The 17,900-nt window shown below is 45.6% G+C and overlaps 2 protein-coding genes across 4 annotated transcripts in view; one reads left to right on the top strand and one right to left on the bottom strand.

Annotated features, from left to right (window-relative positions):
* Rell1 (RELT-like 1) overlaps nucleotides 1-7,766 on the top strand; it is a 79,684-nt gene extending 71,918 nt beyond the window's left edge. The window contains exon 7 of the mRNA XM_006503621.4: nucleotides 6,283-7,766. The gene's annotated coding sequence lies outside the window, so the exon portion shown is untranslated. The remainder of the gene's footprint in view (nucleotides 1-6,282) is intronic.
* 0610040J01Rik (RIKEN cDNA 0610040J01 gene) overlaps nucleotides 1-17,900 on the bottom strand; it is an 87,970-nt gene that overhangs the window by 2,524 nt on the left and 67,546 nt on the right. For 2 of the 3 annotated variants that reach the window (XM_006504178.4, NM_029554.4), the window contains one exon: nucleotides 620-673. In XM_006504178.4, the coding sequence (XP_006504241.1) occupies nucleotides 620-651 (32 nt within the window). In that variant the 5' untranslated portion in view covers nucleotides 652-673. Of the gene's footprint in view, nucleotides 1-619; nucleotides 674-8,916; nucleotides 9,059-17,900 lie in introns of all 3 variants that reach the window. The other variant, XM_011240792.3, reaches the window with a different exon arrangement.

The following is a 17,900-nucleotide window of genomic DNA, read 5'->3' as shown; positions in this document are numbered from 1 at the left end:
TTTCAAATGCTATTCTGAAAATTCCCTATACCCTCCCTCTGCCCTGCTCCCCTACCCACCCACTCCTGCTTCTTGGCCCTGGCATTCCCCTGTACTGGGGCATATAAAGTTTGCAATACCAAGGGGCCTCTCTTCCCAGTGATGGCCAACTAGGCCATCTTCTGTTACATATGCAACTAGAGATATGAGCTCCGGGGGTACTGGTTAGTTCATATTATTGTTCCATTTGTAGGGTTGCAGACCCCTTCAGCTCCTTGGGTGCTTTCTCTAGTATCTCCATTGGGGGCCCTGTGTTCCATCTTATAGATGACTGTGAGCATCCACTTCTGTATTTGCCAGGCACTGGCATAGCCTCATATGAGACAGTTATAACAGGGTCTCTTCAGCAAAATCTTTCTGGCATATGCAATAGTGTCAAGGTTTGGTGGCTGATTATGGGATGGATCCCTGGGAGGGATATTCTCTGGATAGTCCATCCTTTCGTCTTAGCTCCAAACTTTGTCTCTGTAACTCCTTTCATGGGTATTTTGTTCCCTATTCTAAGGAGGAATGAAGTAGACGTGGTCTTAACAGGACTCCGCAGTGACTACAAATTCCCCTTGCAATATGTGTACTTTACCTTTGTATCATCTTACAACACCTGCACCCCATCTGGATTATCTTTTGTTACCATCTGGAAAAGAAGGAGTAAGAATTAGCCATATTTGTGAGAAGGAAGTTTGCTTTCTTTTCTTAGACACTCAAAATCAAGTCTAAGTTCTGGTCAAAGGATAGTGAATGAGTCATGAAGACAGAACCCCCTCATGTCTTTAAGCCACACATGATTCAGAGTTCTCTAATGCTTACATTTTACTCACGTAAACCACTTTCTAGCCATCTAAGCTGTATATTCCAGCCCCAGCTACAGATGGGAAAATCATGGTGGAATAATGCCAAGGAGCAAAGAGACCCATGATGTTTAGTGACCCGTGACCTTTCTCAGAGGACCTAGGAATCCTGCTCAGTAGTAAGAGGTATAAGAATCCCCAGAGGACCTTTGTCACCTTCTTGGGTATTAAGACAATGTGGTGGTTTGAATATGCTTGGCCCAGGGAGTGGCACTATTTGGAAGTATGGCCTTGTTGGAGTTGGTATGGCCTTGTTGGAGGAAGTGTGTCACTGTGGACGTGGGCTTTAAGACCCTAGTTCTAGCTGCCTGGAAGCCAGTCTTCTCTTAGCTGCCTTCAGAGCAAGAACTCTCAAGAGGTAGAATTCTCAGCTCCTCTAGCACATGTCTGCCTGGATGCTGCTGTGCTTCCTGCAGTAATGAGAACAGACTGAATCTCTGAACCTGTAAGCCAGCCCCAATTAAATGTCTTTTATTAAAGTTGCCTTGGTTGTGGTGTCTCTTAGTGAGCCTTTTGTGAACAGAAATTAGATCATTAAAAGCTGTACCTTTAAAGAAAATATTTGGACCTGTACTCTCTGCCCCCACCCCTTATTTTCATTTTTCTGATTTCTCAGTTGCCTTGAGGTCTTCTGTCACATGATTCTACTATGATGCACTATACTGACACAGCTCCAAATAACAAGTCCAGATGATTATGGGTTGAAACTTCCAGATCTGCAAGCCAAAATGAACCATGTCTTCTGAGAACCAAAGTAAACTATCCCTTCTTATGACTTGACTGGTTCGGATATTTTGTCACAGTAAGGGAAAGCTGCTGCCACAGACAGTGAGTATTCAAGATGGCTGGCCATGTGTTTCCCCAATTCAACCCTTTGGAGTGGTATAGCCTGAGGTGGATGCCAGTGTTAGCTTAGCCAGAACCAGTATGCTCCTGGTTTGCTATCTCCACAGCCAGGACAATCTCAGTCATGATTCATGAGCTCTGTTGTTTTGCAGGTCAGTACCATGACTCTGGGCCTTCCTAGTGAAGGTGGTGGAGGTATTTCCTACTGGCTCACTGTGCCTCACCCCTTCCCAGGTTGGGTTTTCTCTATCACTTCCCTTTCAACAAAATCTTCTTTCCATGTTAAGCAGGTCACCCTGGCCTGCTGAATTCTTAACTGAATTTCAAATGCCAATACAGGAGGACCTCGAAGTAGTTTTCTGCTTATGTACAAAGCCTTTCAGAAGACAAATGAACACGAGGACCTTTAGCCTAGTGCCTTTGTTTGTAAAGTTCATTTGGAGGAGAGATGATTTGCTTATAGCTGCCTATGTCTCTCCTTCTCTCCCTCCTTCCTTCCTTCTTTCAATCATAGACTCCCCAGGATGATATTTTATACACCTCAGCCAATAAGGAAAATGGATGCAGCTGCTATGAACTACAGGTTGGTTGGTTGGTTGGTTGGTTAGTTGGTTGATTGGTTGGTTGATTGCTTAGTTGTTTGAAAGATTGGTTGGTTATTTGGTTGGTTATTTGGTTGATTGGTTGGTTGGTTGGTTGGTTAGTGGGTTGATTGGTTGGTTGGTTGGTTGGTTAGTGGGTTGATTGGTTATTTGGTTATTTGGTTGGTTGATTGGTTGGTTGGATGGTTACAGGGGATTTGATTTACTATATAGTGATAAAATAAAATCCCAAGCAGTAAGTAGAAAAGTTGTTTCCTAAAAGATGTGAGCACATGAATCCACAGAATCTGTGAATGGCCAAAGTAAGCCATCAAACAAATATGCAGGTGATCAAGTTAAGAAACTTAATATGGGAGATTCTGAAATCCAGTTACATTTGTGCCCCTAGGCCAAAGGTAGAAGGAGATTTGGTCCCAGACATAAAGGGGAGACCATGTGACTATAGATGTGGAAGCTGGAGTGAGTAGGGGGCGGGGGACAGGGATTGCCAGGGGACAGGAACCACATTGATTCCTGGTAACTCGCCAGGAAGCAGGCCCTTTAGTGTTCTTTAGTGCAACCCACTGTCCAATTCTAGGAGCTCTGAGTCCTTGTCTGGAAACTCCAAGTTTGTAGCAGTGTTTCCAGCAGCACAGGAAGTGGCTACAACACCCTTTGCCCCAAGCACCAAATCGCTGGGACAGAGAACTTGTCGACCCACTTGGACACACAGCCGTCTCTCTGCCTCTTCCCTTTTGACTATCTTTCATTTGTCTCCCTTGCAGCTGCTACTAATGGAGGACATCATGTCACAGATTTGTTTCTGATCCATCTTCAGGATGGAGTCAGCTCTCCGAGCCTTCTTTGTATTTTAAAAAGATGCACATCTTAATACCCGGAAAACATGCAGCAGAGTTGCCATGACACAGGCATTTAGCAACAGCAAGAAGTTGCTGGTTCTACAATAAGGACCAAATGGTACAAGTCTGTCAATCAAGATATCAACTGCAAAACATATACAGACCCAAGTACAACAAACAGCACTGCAGAGAAAGAAGGAATGGGAGGCTTAAATAGCATTACGTGTGTCCACCCACCTACATACACACAGGCATAAGTGCACACACACACACATACATATGTACACACACACACACACACACACACACACACACACACACACACACATACACACACACTCAGTAGCTTCTAGGATTACACACCTAGATCCAGCTCCCCTTTCTGCTTCCCTTTCTGCTCGTAATGCAGATCAAGTGGAGAAATCATTTCGATTAAGAAGTGCTATGCTCATTCTTTTACCCCCTCCAGCCCCTCTTTTCCTCCCCTCTTTCCTTTCCCATTTCAGCACTGACTCTGAAATCCTGACCTGCAATAAACAACTTTGTTTACTTTGGAACCTTGTTTAAATAGCTGAGGCACCATGAAATATTATCAGTGAGCAGGTAGGCCGGCTTTGGGCAGATGGTCCTATAACTGAGGCACTGTTAAATGTTATCAGTGAGTCGCTAGGTCAGCTTTGGGAGCTCTAGTTTAGCAGCTGAAATGGAGGGAGAAAGAAGCCAAGGCAGGCAGGAGGGGCAGTTGGTCAACAACTTCCATGATACCTCCCAGTGCCCTAGAGGCTGCTGGGGTCCTGGGGTACTCATGACCTGGTGCAGTTTGAAACCTTCTGCTGGGCTCAGACCACAGAGCCAATTGCTTAGAAATCCAAGAGTGGTTGGGATGCAACCTTCCTCTTCTGAAACCACAGGCTTCCCAAGGCAGGCAGCAGATAGACAGAGGCTGGGCATGGAATCCAAGGCCTTCCTTTGCTTAAGTGTTTCTTGAGGTTCTCCTCTTCTCTGCCAGGGAAAGACAGGATCCACACTGCTCTCCCAAACCCTTCCATTGGGGCTCTGTGAGTAGCCTTTCCCTCTTTAGGGTCAGCTTCCTGTCTTTCTCCAGCACCAACTCCCTTAGGGTTCACTTCCTGGCACTTCCTGGCTTTCCTTCAGGCCCAGTCCCATGCCAGAGAGCCATGCTTTCTGAGTCTGGTACCAACCTGAACGGTGGGACATTCTTCCTGGTTCAGGTCCTCCTGCCCTTCTTTTCCCACTCTGTGATTTCCTGTCCTGATGGCATTCCTTTCTCAAATGGCTGGCTTGAATGTTCAAGGTTGTGTGACCGCTTCCCACCCCCCAGCCCCCGCAGGTGAAAAGGGGAGGGGTCAATGTGCTCAGCACCACCGCCACCCCACGCCTGCCCACATCCATAGTTGCAATTAGTCTCCCTCATGCACATATCAGATCAAGTTCGATCCATTCCCCATGCCTTCATCAATATCCCATCCATATCTTCTGTGGAGCAAGCAAAAGGGAAACATCTGTCCTCTGGCATGATACACAGAAGTAGAAAAACGCCAGCCCTTGAAGGAGCAGGCTGTCTGCCTTCCCCCTGCTTGTCTTTTAGAAGCAGCTGCCTAACTTACAGTGGGAGCCCTTGATGGCTAAGGGGACTCAAAATGTGCTTTGTCTTTGGAGCGATATACATGGCAACAGGGAAGCAAAGGGGACATCTTCTGCAGCCAGGGTTTGGTTTACACAAGGGAAAAGCAAATACCATTAGCGTGGTTGAGTCTAACCACTGCTGGCGCCACCTGCTCCTGCACTCCCACATGCTGCTTGATTCTGCCCCGGTTTCGTGTTGAAGTTAAACAGCCCTGTGTTTGAAGACGGCCATGGCCACATTAGTTAGTGGTAAAGTCTCCTGGCAGGAAAAGCCTGTTTTACAATGGGGATGTGGAGGTGGGGGTGTAGGGAGAATGTTGGAGTTTTAAAATAGAGAAATTGACAGCATTCACCATGGTACCCAGGGGTTAGAGCTGGTGTCAAGAGTAATCGCTTGGAGCCAGCTTATAGGGGTTTTATTGGCCAAGTCCAGTGCTATCAGACCATCAAAGTAACAGAACTAGTGAGAATTTTGGCTCACGGAGGAAAAGGCGAGTGACAAGACACATTAAGAGGAGCATGGAAGGGAAAGGGGCAGCTCTGTCACTATATAGGAAACCAGCCAACCAATATACACAAGAGTACAGGACCTAGAAAGATCACCATTTGCTACCACTCATAGTAATGATAATGGATCCGGGTAAGACTCATTGATGGAGGCTGGGGGAACAAGATGGGACAGATGCTGGGGCACAAGGCTGTAGAGCACATTCGCGAGTCACAGTACTCATGAGCTTAGAGCAGCTGTGGTTGACTGCAGGGGGTCTACACAAGTCGGAGGCCCCAAACAGCCCTAGATGGGGCCCTGTCCTTAGGCTGAGCCTCCTCTCAGAGGGAAGCCCCTCCTACTTTTGTGTCAGTCATCTACCTCATTGTACGGTGTGCAAATACACAGAACACTTCACCCTCACTAGTCAAAGGTAGGAACATGGGTGAGTGACAGGCAGGGGATAAAGGGGCTGGGTCCTTGTATGGTTTTGTTTTGTTTTGAAAGTCTTGCTATGTAATCCACTCTAGTCTGGAACTTGCTATCCTCTTTCCTCCACCTCCAGAATAGTGGGACTGTGTGCACCACCTTAGGATATTGGATTGGATAAGGCATTCCAATTGAGTGTCTTCTCATTTCCCTGTTCAGATTGCATGTGCTCACCACCCAGTGGTCCCAAATCGCAAGACAAGTCATGAGCAGAGGGAGAGGAAAAGACCTGGTTCTCTTCCTTCAGCCTGGAAAACAGCCTCTTTCCTCCCTTTGGTACACTTCCAATCATTGAGGACATGCCTCTTCAAGGGTCCCGTGGCATGAGATGTTAAAGTCACTCCCATGAAATAATCTGAGTTTTAAAAAGGCTACTGGGATATTTACAAGAGGGTGTAGTGAAACGAAACACATTTTAAACACTGTTTTGGGAAACTTGCTAATATTCAGAAAAGAGAATCTGTTTTTTAAATCTGATTTCCCAGAACCTGGCCGGAGGGCAAAGTGACCGAACATTTAGGGCACCACTACTGGATGCTGAGCTCCTGGCTCAAGAGGAATGAATGCAAAGTGTGACCATTTGACATCAGCAGGGGCAACCTTCTGTCTACAGAAGACATCAGAGAAGAGGGCCCAACCAGAGAGCATGCTGACTCCAAAGATGACGAGGAATTAGAAGACAAGCTGGGGACTACGAAATCTCATGTGCATGACTTTTTTTCCTACCTAAAGGCATTAAGCTTCTGCTATTTTTGAGATGCTGAAAGGTTATACAACAACTTCTATCACACCCTTAAATACTCCACTTTACACCTTCTCGATAGGCAATGTGCCTTAGATATGAATAAGCATTGCCAAGCACTGGGCTGGATGGGACAGAAGTATGTATATAGAGACATACATACAGTTTTTTTCCATTGTGGTGGCTCAATAGAAATGCCCCCCACAGACTCATGTGTATGAATGCTTGGCACATAGGAAAGGGCACTATTAGGGAGTGCTCCCTTGTTGGAGGAAGTATGTCACTGTGGGGCGAGCTTTGAGGTCTTATATGCTCAAGTTATGCCCAGTGTGGTATACAGTCTCCATCTACTGCTTGCAGATCAAGATGTAGAACTCTCAGCTCCTTCTCTAGCACCACGTCTGCCTGCTTGCTGCCATGTTTCCTTCCATGATGATAATGGACTAAACTTCTGAAATTATAAGTCCCAACTGAAATGTTTTCCTTTATAAGAGTTGCCATGGTCATGGTGTCTCTTCACAATGAAAACCCTAATTAAGACATCCCCAAAGGAGGTTCCCTGGACAAAGGTTTGGGGGAGTAGCAATTAAAGATGAACACATTCAGAATTATAACAAAGGATGGTTTATCTTAGTAAACCCAGTATTTCCCTAAAACATGAGATCACATAACTTATCTTCATAGTAGATTAGCAAGTGATAGAACCCATGCTGTGAGATGCTTTTGAAAAACTGTAATGGAGAGGAAATCCCTTATCATTGGGAGTCTTATGCATCAATGCTATAATGTGAGGTCTCAAGACACTTAGCCAGGTGTAATTCATGCCTGGGTGTCAGAAGTTGGGGTCCTAGCCACAACTCTATGTCCAGCATCACAGATGCAAAAGGGCAGCCTCTTCTCTCGAGTCCTTGTCTACACCAGAAATCTATGCCATCAAAGCTCTCTTCCAGATCTCACCGTCTAGATGCAACAGTGGGAAAGGAGAACTGCCCTACACTACCATCCGCCCCTGGCTTGCTTTGGCTTACATGTCACCTCCTTGAAGCTGAAGAGAAGTCCTGATGGCATCTATTCTATCCTGCACTGGGAAACTCGCTCAAGCTTGCAAAAGTGCTCACAAGCTCATGAAGAAACTACTGAGGTCCACTGGGTCCCAAATCATGGTCCTGATCCAGTGGAGAAAAGTTTTGCTCCAGTGTTCTCTCCTCCATATCCTGCTCTCCATCTCACTCCCTAAAACTCTGGTACTTTGCTTGGCTCAGGTTTCTACAACCAGGGCCACAGAACATGAAGATAAGGACAGAGGTACAACAAGCAGAAGAAGAGAGAGAGTCTCAGATTAAGGAAACCATTCTGGGGAGGTCATCTGATGGCCCCTCTTCTCCTTGTGGTGGGCCTTGGGGAGGGTTCTGAGTACTGGGGAACCCATAGCTAGTGCAGACATTGGGGCCTTCTGGAATACCTGGACTAGGAAACAGAAGCCAGTGTCATCACCTCTTCAGGAGTCACAGCTGGCTTTTCATGGGCACTTCTCAGTGAAAGGCTTCCCTGGGTCTGTTGGAGCTGCATCACTCACAAGACTGCCTCCATGGCCTTGGCGCAGCTGGCCTTGATAGGGATGTCCACATGAGAGGGTGTCTAAAGCACACTGCCATGCTTCCACTTTCAGAACTCAAGAGAAACAAGCCCTGATGCCTAACTTTACTGCCCTGGACTTCCTGGGACCCTTTGCTATGCCTGTTGCATGTGGGGACACATTCTTTTCAAATACCATGATAATACCACTATGCGTCTCTTGCTGTGGTCCTTACCCTACTAAATGACAGTCATTTTGACAGATCTTAAAACCATTTCCCTTGGTCTTCTGTTCGAAATATGACACCCCTTCTGATTTAGTAATTAGTCTATATCTTTAAGACAGATGCTTGACTGGGCCTGGGGAAAGGTTCATGACTGAGAGCCCTTACTGTTCTTGCAGAAAGCCTAAATTCAGCTCTAAGCACCCATGATGGGCAGCTGACAACTGCCTACTGTAACTCCAACTTCACACAGTCTCTGGGTTCTGTGGGCACATTTTTACACAGACATAAGGAAAAATAAGGAAAAATAAGCCATTGGCAGACTCAACACCGGGCAGCATCTTTACTTGTGCAGTGTTCACCAAGCCTCTTATATGTACCAGGCACTGTGCTACATACAATGGAATTATGAGTGTCCCCGAGAAAGCTTATAGCTCCTCAGGCTCTATCTTTCTCTCCCTTCCTCTTCCCTACGCTGTGCGGGGGGAGGGGGGGTGGTGTATTAGTCAGGGTTCTCTCAAGTCACAGAACTTATAGAATGTCTCTACATATTAAGGGAAATTATTGTAATGACTTACAGGCTGCAGTCCAAGTAACCCAACAATGGGCAGCTGTGAATGGGAAGTCCAAGAGTCTAGTAGTCGCTCAGTCCCTCAGGGCTGGGTGTACTGGTCTTCTGTACAAGCTGGGATCCTGAAGAATTAGGTTCCAACAGATATGCTGGCAAGTAAGTGCATACAAGCGAAGAAGAGTGAGCCTTCCTTCTTCCATTGTCCTTATGTAGGCCTCCATCAGGTGTGGCCCAGATTAAAGGTGTGTACCACCACACCTGGTTTTGAAATTTGCTGTCCTAGACTGGCCTTGAATTCAGAGGTCTGCTTGCCTTAGTCTCCTGGGATTAAAGGTGTGTACTACCTTGCCTGGGCCTAAGCTTTTCATGACCACCATGCCTAAGAGAGAGGTAAGTATGAAGGGTGGGATTGGGTAAAAACAAAAAAAAAAATAAAAAAAAACCCATGGAGTGCTATGAAATTTCAATAAACACAGAGAAGACTCATCCCACCACACTAGTAGTTTAATCAATGAACAGTTTAGGTCAGAGACAATTCGTACTAGCATTTCCTCCACTTAGAAGCCTTGCCACTCCCAGCAACTTTACCCCTGAGTGTCACTTGTCTAATCAGGGAGAGTGATAGTTCTTACTTATCAGGGTTGCTATGAAAGTTCAATGAGATGAAACATGTAGACCATTTCGCATCATGCCTGAGTAACTACCGTCGGTACTTATTCAAACACCGCAAAGGATGAAAAGGAGATTTCAGGAGGTTGAGAGAGGTTGCTGTTCTTCCAGAGGACCTGAGTTTGGTTCCTACCAACCTGCCTGGTAGCTCACAGCTACCTGTAACTCTAGCTTGGGGGATCTGATGCCCTCTTCTGGCCTCTGCAGGTACCTACATCTACGTACACATGCCAAGACACATACATGCAATTAAAAATAAAACAAAATGTAATAAACACTGCAGTTGACATGTGAGTGTTTACTATCTGTCTGGTGCTGGTTCAGGGACTTTCTTGTTTTAATCCTTTTCTACTTTACAATAAGCCTTTCAAGTGGCAACAAATGCTATAAAAGTTGGTGAGATAGTGTAGCTATTACCAGTAAAGTGGTTATTGCTTTAGTCATAACGACTTCCTGCTATCTATTTTGCAACGTTGTGGCCTTCCTACACCTTCTCCCCAGATTATGTTCAGTGGCTTTTGCAAACTGTAATTTGCTTTTCTCTTGACTTGAATTTCCCAGCTGTTATTTCATCTACCTACCACCAGGTGGCAGTATAGAGTGGTTATTAATAGTTTAGTTTCAAGAGAAGCACACAGAAGAAATCAGGAAAGCACAAGAATCTGGTGCAAGTCCTGCAGGTGCTAGCCATGGTGAGTAAGGCTGGCCAGCAAGGAACGCTAGCCCGGGCGCATCTGTTGTGTTAGCTCTAGTGGCCATGCTACAATAGCTCTTTGCAGCTCCTACCAGGCGAGGGTTTATTTCTTCCTGTGTGGAGACCTCGGTGGGGGTGGAAAAACCCTTTACGACTCTACATGGGTCCCCATTTCACACAAAACTGTTCACGAAACCCTGAAGTGTGAGAGTCTGGGTTTTTCTCTGCTGTCTCCTTCTGTGGCTGAGGCTGAGGGAATGAGGAGTTTCTGCAGTGTGGAGGGTTCGAGGCCCTCTGGGGCTCTGCATCTCCATCAGTCCGGATTTATAAGCAGGTTCTTGGCAGACACAGCAGCAGAGGGCACTGGGTTGTATTGATTCACCTGAGTCTGAGTGGGGCCCAAGGCCTGGCATTTCTTACCAGCTCCTTGGTGATACTGTCTGGGGCATACCGCTTGGTGATAACTGCCCAACTGCTTCAATGAAACAGACAGTCTTAGTTCCCTGGGTTGCTTTGTCTCTGGTTGGGTCAGGCCAGCTTTATTTATTCAGGTCAGTATCTTCAGGACACTGTAGCATGGTGAGTCCCTAGCAAACAATGAGACATGGTCCTGAATCCTTATAGTGACTGATGATATGATTCAAATCAAGATGCCAGCATGGTGACTTGGATGAAAACTATGTCATCACCATCGAAGTCCCAACACAAAGGCAGGCAGTTTATAAGCATCATAAGACTTCAATTTTTTTTGTTCATTTTTAAAAAAAGTGTTTCATAGCACTGTCTTTTAGCCCTCCTTTCTTTCTTTTACTTTGACATGGTCTTACTCTGTAGCCCAGGCTGTCCTTGAACTTGCATTCCTCCTTCGTCTGTCTTCCAAGTAGTGAGGTTACAGATTTGCTTTAGCATGTCTGTCTACACCTGTAACTCCCCCTTTCCTTCCTTTCTTTCCTCCTTTTTGCTCCTTCTTTCTTTCCTCCCTCTTTCCCTCCATCCCTCCCTTCCTTTCCTTTTGGGAGAAGGTGGAGAGGGCAGGGTCTCATGTGTTCTAGGCTGGCCTCAGCCTCACAGTCCAGCCGAGGATGACCTCGTACCTCTGATCCTGACTTCATTTCCAGAGTGCTGGATCACAGGCATATGTCAGCATACCTATCTTAACGTTGTGCTCAGGATCAAACTCAGTGCTTTGTGGATGCCAGACTGTTACGTCCCCAGTTCATTTTCTGATTTACATGTGGCCCATTTCTCCAGGCTGTGGCATGTAATAGGAAAGCAATGAGAAAATTCAAGTGCCTAAAATATGGAAGTCATTTAAAGAACATACTCTGTCATGTTTGGTTTGCTCTTGGATTCATTCCCTTCCTTCACCCAGCTATTTTTTTCAGGGAACTCTATCCCTGCAGCAATCTTGCCCCGAGATTCCACCCAAGGCAGTGCTGGCCTGGACCAGAGTGCAAAGAGCAGAGACATCAGGAATCCATCTCTTTCTCTCTGTACCTCAGACAGACTCCTATCCATTCCGGGAGCCACTCTGCTCCCTGCAGCTTTTGATGGCCAACAGAAGCCCTTCATGACTGCCTACAGCTCTCATTGTAGATAGGGTCTTAGCACATGTTTTGTTGCGAAAGCCTAATCCCATGGACTGTGTAATTTATAAACTAAAGGAATTACTTTTCAGAATTTGGAGTCTAAGATCTAATGGTTACGTCTGGCAGGGGCCTTCTTGCTCCATCAGCACACGGATGAAGGTTTTACATGGTGCTCTTTAGAGAGAAAATAGGGATGGGACACAGACGAGTGTCCTTAAGAAGGTGAGTGTGGGCAGGAGAACAGGAGAGGACATTCCTTCTTCTCAGCAATCCACTCCTTCATATCACTCCACTAGCCCTAACAGCACCTTCCTACCACCCACAACCTTTAGCACTATCAGTAAAGTTCAACACAATTCGGACACAACTGGGTCAAGTATTCAAATCACAGCAGGTGGAAACATCTACCTGCTCTGACAGTCCATGTCACTGCATTGTCTCATTTGGCTCTCAGCTTCTCCCATATCTGGATAACCCAATGACCACAAAGCGCATACGACTTCCTCGGTTTGAAGGGAGTGATTCCTGTTCCCTTCAGGACCTTGCCTATTATGTATTGTTGTCAAAGGAAGATTGGCTACATGACTACATAACAGTCACTTGACAGTCGCTGGTCTTGGATTCTTCTGAAAGAAGCAGCGTTATGTAATGCACATGGCGTGCTTGCTGTGTGCCTGTGTAGGGCAGGTCACAGAGGTGGCACTGAGGGTGGTCATAGAGGACTTTAGTCTTGTACTTATCTCCACCGAGTTCTCTTTCCTTTTCCAGCCTGCTTGCCCTGCTATGTCACTTCAGGGCAGGTTCCCTTTTTTCCTTCCAATCTCCTATGTCCCCCTTTAGGAGATACCCTAAATCTCCCCCACCCCCAGAAAAAGTGTAAGGGACATAGGACCTTCATACTAGGTTCAATGGTCTTATGGAATCCCCACTATGACCCCTCACATCTGCTGAGATGTGGACACCTCTCTGCTATTAGGCCCTACAATGGCTATTCCTGGTTGTCAACTTGACTACATCTGGAATGAACTACAATCCAGAAATGAAGGGCACACCTGTGATCCAGATCTTGAGACTGGAAAACAGGTTTCTGACCTGGATCTTGACATGGGGATTTTGAGGCATAGTGGCTATGAAAAGCTTAGGCCCAGGCAAGGTAGTACATACCGTTAATCCCAGGAGACGGAGGCAAGGAGAGCTCTGAGTTCAAGGCCAGCCTGAGACAAAGCAAGTTCCGATCCAGGTGTGGTGGTACACAACCTTTAATCTGGGCCATACCTGCTGGAGCCTACATAAGGACATTGGAAGAAGGGAGAGTCACTATTCTTGGACTGTTTGCCCTTACTTGTTGCTGGAGTCTACTTCTACAGAAGACCATCTGAAACACCCAGCCTCATGGGACTCAGCAACTACTACATTCTTGGACTTCCCAATCTTGTTCATTGTTGGGTTAGTTGGTCTACAGACTGTAAATCATTACAATAAATTCCCTTAACATAGAGAGATATTCCATAAGTTCTGTGACTCTAGAGAACTCTGACTAATACAGATCCCATTATTAGTGAGGCTGGTTTTTACTATGCCCAGGAAGGCCTCTGTGGGGCTTCAACTCAATTCCTTAAGAAAAATATCTACAACTCTTAGAGTATGTGATACAAATTTCCCCCTGGACTTGATGGAAAGCTGTCCCTTAGTATCTATGGGGAATGGTTGGTTCTCAAACCCCTACATGCTCCAGTCCTTTCCATAAAATATAGTATTTACATATAATTACACACACACATATATACACATATATATGTAGTATTTGCATATAATACACACATACTCTCCCATATTCTTTAGGCAGTGGCCGTGCCTCTAGCATTTTCAAACACCTCTAGATGATTTATAATGCCTAGAGCAATGTGAGTGCTATGTAGAGTTATTATTCTGTATTGTTAAGGGAAGAGTGAACAAGTTTCCAGACACTGCAGATGCAACCATCAAAGGCGTAACAAGACAGCATGTGCCAATGGTCTTGTAACAGCTTTTCCTAAATATTTTCCATCATCAGTGGGTGGCAGAATCTATAGACGCAGAACCCACAGACAAAGGGCCAAGTGTGTTTGTTGAGGAAGTCACATAGATAGCTCTGAAGAAAGTGGCAGAGCTCAGCTAGCGAGCTCAGCTAATCACATAGCCTTGTATACCATCATGGCCTTTCATCAATGATATTAGATGATTCCTGGAATTCCTGCTTCTTAGGTAGAACCCTATTGCTTAGAATAACTACATGGCATTCAAACTATGTTTAGAGAGAATTCGTGAGCTATAGTGATGGATGTGGGATCCACCAGCTTTGGGTGGGTCCAGGCCACGACCTCCTAGATGACATTTCATCTTTTGGACTATAGACTCATATACCTTGAAGAGCTTTCACAGAATAGTTTTGAGATAATTTTTAAAATCTGAAGGACGACCCCTCTGCCTTCATATGTATAGTTCAAATAGGATTCTTTGTCACGTGTAAAAATTTTTATTTATTTATGTTTTTAGAGACATGGTCCCACTATGTAGCCAAGACTAGCCTTGAACTCGGGATGTTCCTGTTTCTGGCTCCCAAGTGCTAGTTTATAAGCAATTGCCACATGCCTGGCTTCTGGTTTAAGCCATAAAGCAAGCTCAACATGACCCATCTTTAGCTTTGTCTGACCCATCAGAGAACTTGCCATGCCCTTTACTTGTTAAGATCAATTTGACTTCTCAGGCTCTATCACCAGAAGGTCTGGTCACAGTTCACATAAAATCTACATAGGGAGCTATGATAAAACAAATAGATGTGGCCATTGTCTCTGGGTCTTTGGGTCCAGACACAGAGCTTCTAAAGCTTATGCAATTTCCCAAGTCCCAGTGGCCTCTTGATTTGGAAGGAACCCTGCTGACTACTCTTGGGTTTATGCTACTATGAGGTGACTTAAGTGGGGTCCCCTGGATAGCCTCAGAATGTGACCATCACCACAGACACCAAGTGAGGTTTTGATTGGTTCAATATCATCCACTAAACTCTGTCTCTGTCTTTCTCTCTCTGTGTATGTATGTATGTGTGTATGTATGTGTGTATGTGTGTATGTATGTATGTGTGTATGTATGTGTGTATGTGTGTATGTATGTGTGTATGTGTGTATGTATGTATGTGTGTATGTATGTGTGTATGTATGTATGTGTGTTCTTGAGAACACATGCACATGCATGTTCACACTGTATGTTGGGTGATGATAAATATTGGAAATTAAACAGAGATCGAACTCTGCAAATCCCATAGGCACTAGGGGTTGCCCAAAACTGTATAAATGCCCCTGTGCAGTATAAATGCTCCTGTGAGCTGGGAGGGTGGTGTTCCTCAACTCCATGGGGCTTAAGGTTCTGCTCCTGTGGCCTTAACTTTGTTCAGCATCCTCTGGCTGCTCATCCAATTCTTCAAACTATACTTTGTAACAAACCTGTAAACGTACATAACCCAGTAATTTCTCTCAGTTCTGCAACATTGCCCTGCCTTTAAACTTTGATTTATGGCTGCTTGGCCACATGTTCAGGGTCCAGGTTTGTAACCAGCATATGAAATGGGGGCAGTCTTGTGGCTTTGGCCCCTCCACCTGTGGCATCTGGTGCTACCTGCGGGCAGCTGAAGCAGGGAGTTGGTTGGATTGTGTTCACCCAGCTGGTGTGCAGAGCTGGATGGAGGGCTACTCCGTGTGCAAACACTACGCAATGACCTCAGCAGTGCGGTGCGCTGGGAGAGATGGGTTGTTTCTTAGTGGGGCTTAGAAGAGGAGGATGGCCTCTTAAAGTGATGCATAGAAGATGGTCTGCCATTAGAGACCGGGCAGTGGGCTTGGGAGTGGGTTGTTAGAAGCTGGGTGGCCTAAAGTTCATCACAAATCCTCCCTCAATCTCAGCTTTGCCAACATCAAAGTGGGAGGAAGAAAGAGTAATATCCGACCTCATAGGGCTGTTGTGAGTATGGCTCCATACAAACACATGATAAGCCTGGTGGGGTGGTTTGAATAAGAATGCCCCCCCCATAGATTCAAATATTTAAATGCATGCTTATTAAGAAGTGTTGCTACTTGAGAGGGATTAGGAGGGGTCGCTTTGTAGTAGGTGTGGCCTTGTTGTTGGAAAGGGGGACACTTAGCTTTGGGGTTTCGAAAGCTCAAGCCAGGCCTATTGTCTCACTCTTCCTGATACCCACGGATGAAGATGTAGAACTCTCTGCTACCTCTCCAGCACCATGTCTGCCTGCATGCCTCCATGCTTCACAACATAATGACAATGGATTGAACCTCTGAAACTGTAAGCCAGCCCCAATTTAATAGTTTCTTTTATAAGAGTTTTCATAGTCATGGTGTCTTTTCACAACAATAGGACACTGACTAAGACACCTGGCAAAGTGAGCTTGGCGGGTGAGTTCTTGATATATGCTAGCTCTTGCCATGTTTGTTGTGAGGACATCCTTGAGAGCTGGGGGTGCTTAGACACGGAGGAGAAACAGGTGATGCTCCCACTACATCCATCCAAATACCACAGGGGAATTGGGGTATATCTCCAACATAGGGTCTGTCTCATTTTGATAATCAACTTTATCTGAGAGATAACAGGAACCATGGAGGCGTCCCGAAGCACGTGGGAAAAGTCAGCTCCTGTAAACAATGCGGATGTCTTAGAGGAAGCCCCATAAAGAGAAGCTTAGGGAATAGTCTTACAGGTTACAAAGATACAATGATAGATACATGGCCATTGCTTGGGATGAAAGAAGGGTCATCTCCAGAGTCCTGTAGTGACTAATGTGAACCAAAGTGTCCCTGAAAAGAGCTTGCGGAAGCCCTCATCCGCTGTGATTGCACTGGGAGATCCGACTTCTAGAGTTCAACGAGGTCTTAAGGAGAGTGCTCTAATCTGATAGGACTGGAGGCCTTTCTGAGGATCAGGGGGAGTGGGGAGAGAGAAAGTGAGCACCCATCCATCATGAGCAGCTGTGTGAGGTCAGGCTGAGGCTGCCAGCCATAGCCTGACCTCTGCACCTCCATCGGAAGCTGGGGAAGAACACATTTCAGATGTTTAAGCTGCCCACTTGATGACATTTCGTTCTGTCAGCCGGAGATTATTAATACAGTACTCAAGCCAAAAAGAGTCATCCGGATGAGACATTCCACCCACCCCTTTAATTTTATAAATGTGTTTATGGACTCCAAGATGGGAGCATGGTAAAAGGTCAAGAAAAGAACTGTACTTCTAGGATGTCCCTGTGTGTTCAGTGTTTCTAAATTATAGTAAAAATCATTTTTCAATGGAAAATAATGAACGTGGTTCTGGGGCCTGAGCGTCTTCCAGATGGAAGATCCTCTTATCAATGACAAAGGCACAGGGGGAGGCCTCTGTTGCATGTTGAAAGATCCACAGCCCATCCATGCAATACTGTATTTCCCAAGCACCTGAGTCCTAAACTTGACATCAGGGATCTAAGGAGATTTATAGTTCAGCAAGGGAGAAAAGTGTAAAAATAGATGACCAGCTAGGAGGATCAATCTATGAGTTTGAGGCTAACCTGGGCTACATAGTAAGTATATGTAAGTAACTTACATAGGCTAACCTGGAGTGAGGCCCTGTCTTTCACAAACAAGAATAAGAACAAAACAAAACAAAACAAAAATACCAAATGAAAACAAACAAAAAATCAACACCCGCCCCCAAACTGAAAAACCATAAAAAACTTTAGATGACCAATCATGCTCTGGAAGCACTAGGATGAAATAGGCAAAGAACTCCTTAGATACCTCAGGAAGATTCCGAAGGCTGCTTTCCGTGGAGATCTGGCAGCAAGCAGTACCGGCGAATTGTTAGAGCACATCCCATGGGGAATGCAGTAGAAATGCAACAATCCAATCCTTCCCTCCTCCCATCTCCTCTTCCCTGCCTCCCTCCCTGTCTCCTTTCCTCTAATCCTTTGCAACAGTCTTGTTATATATTCCTCACTCCAGTCCTCCTGCCTCAGCCACTCAA

The sequence above is a fragment of the Mus musculus genome, chromosome 5 (genome assembly GCF_000001635.26).
Source record: "Mus musculus strain C57BL/6J chromosome 5, GRCm38.p6 C57BL/6J".
Classification (NCBI taxonomy): domain Eukaryota; kingdom Metazoa; phylum Chordata; class Mammalia; order Rodentia; family Muridae; genus Mus; species Mus musculus.
Note: the sequence above shows the minus strand (reverse complement) of the source record. Positions and strands in the feature narration are given on the sequence as shown.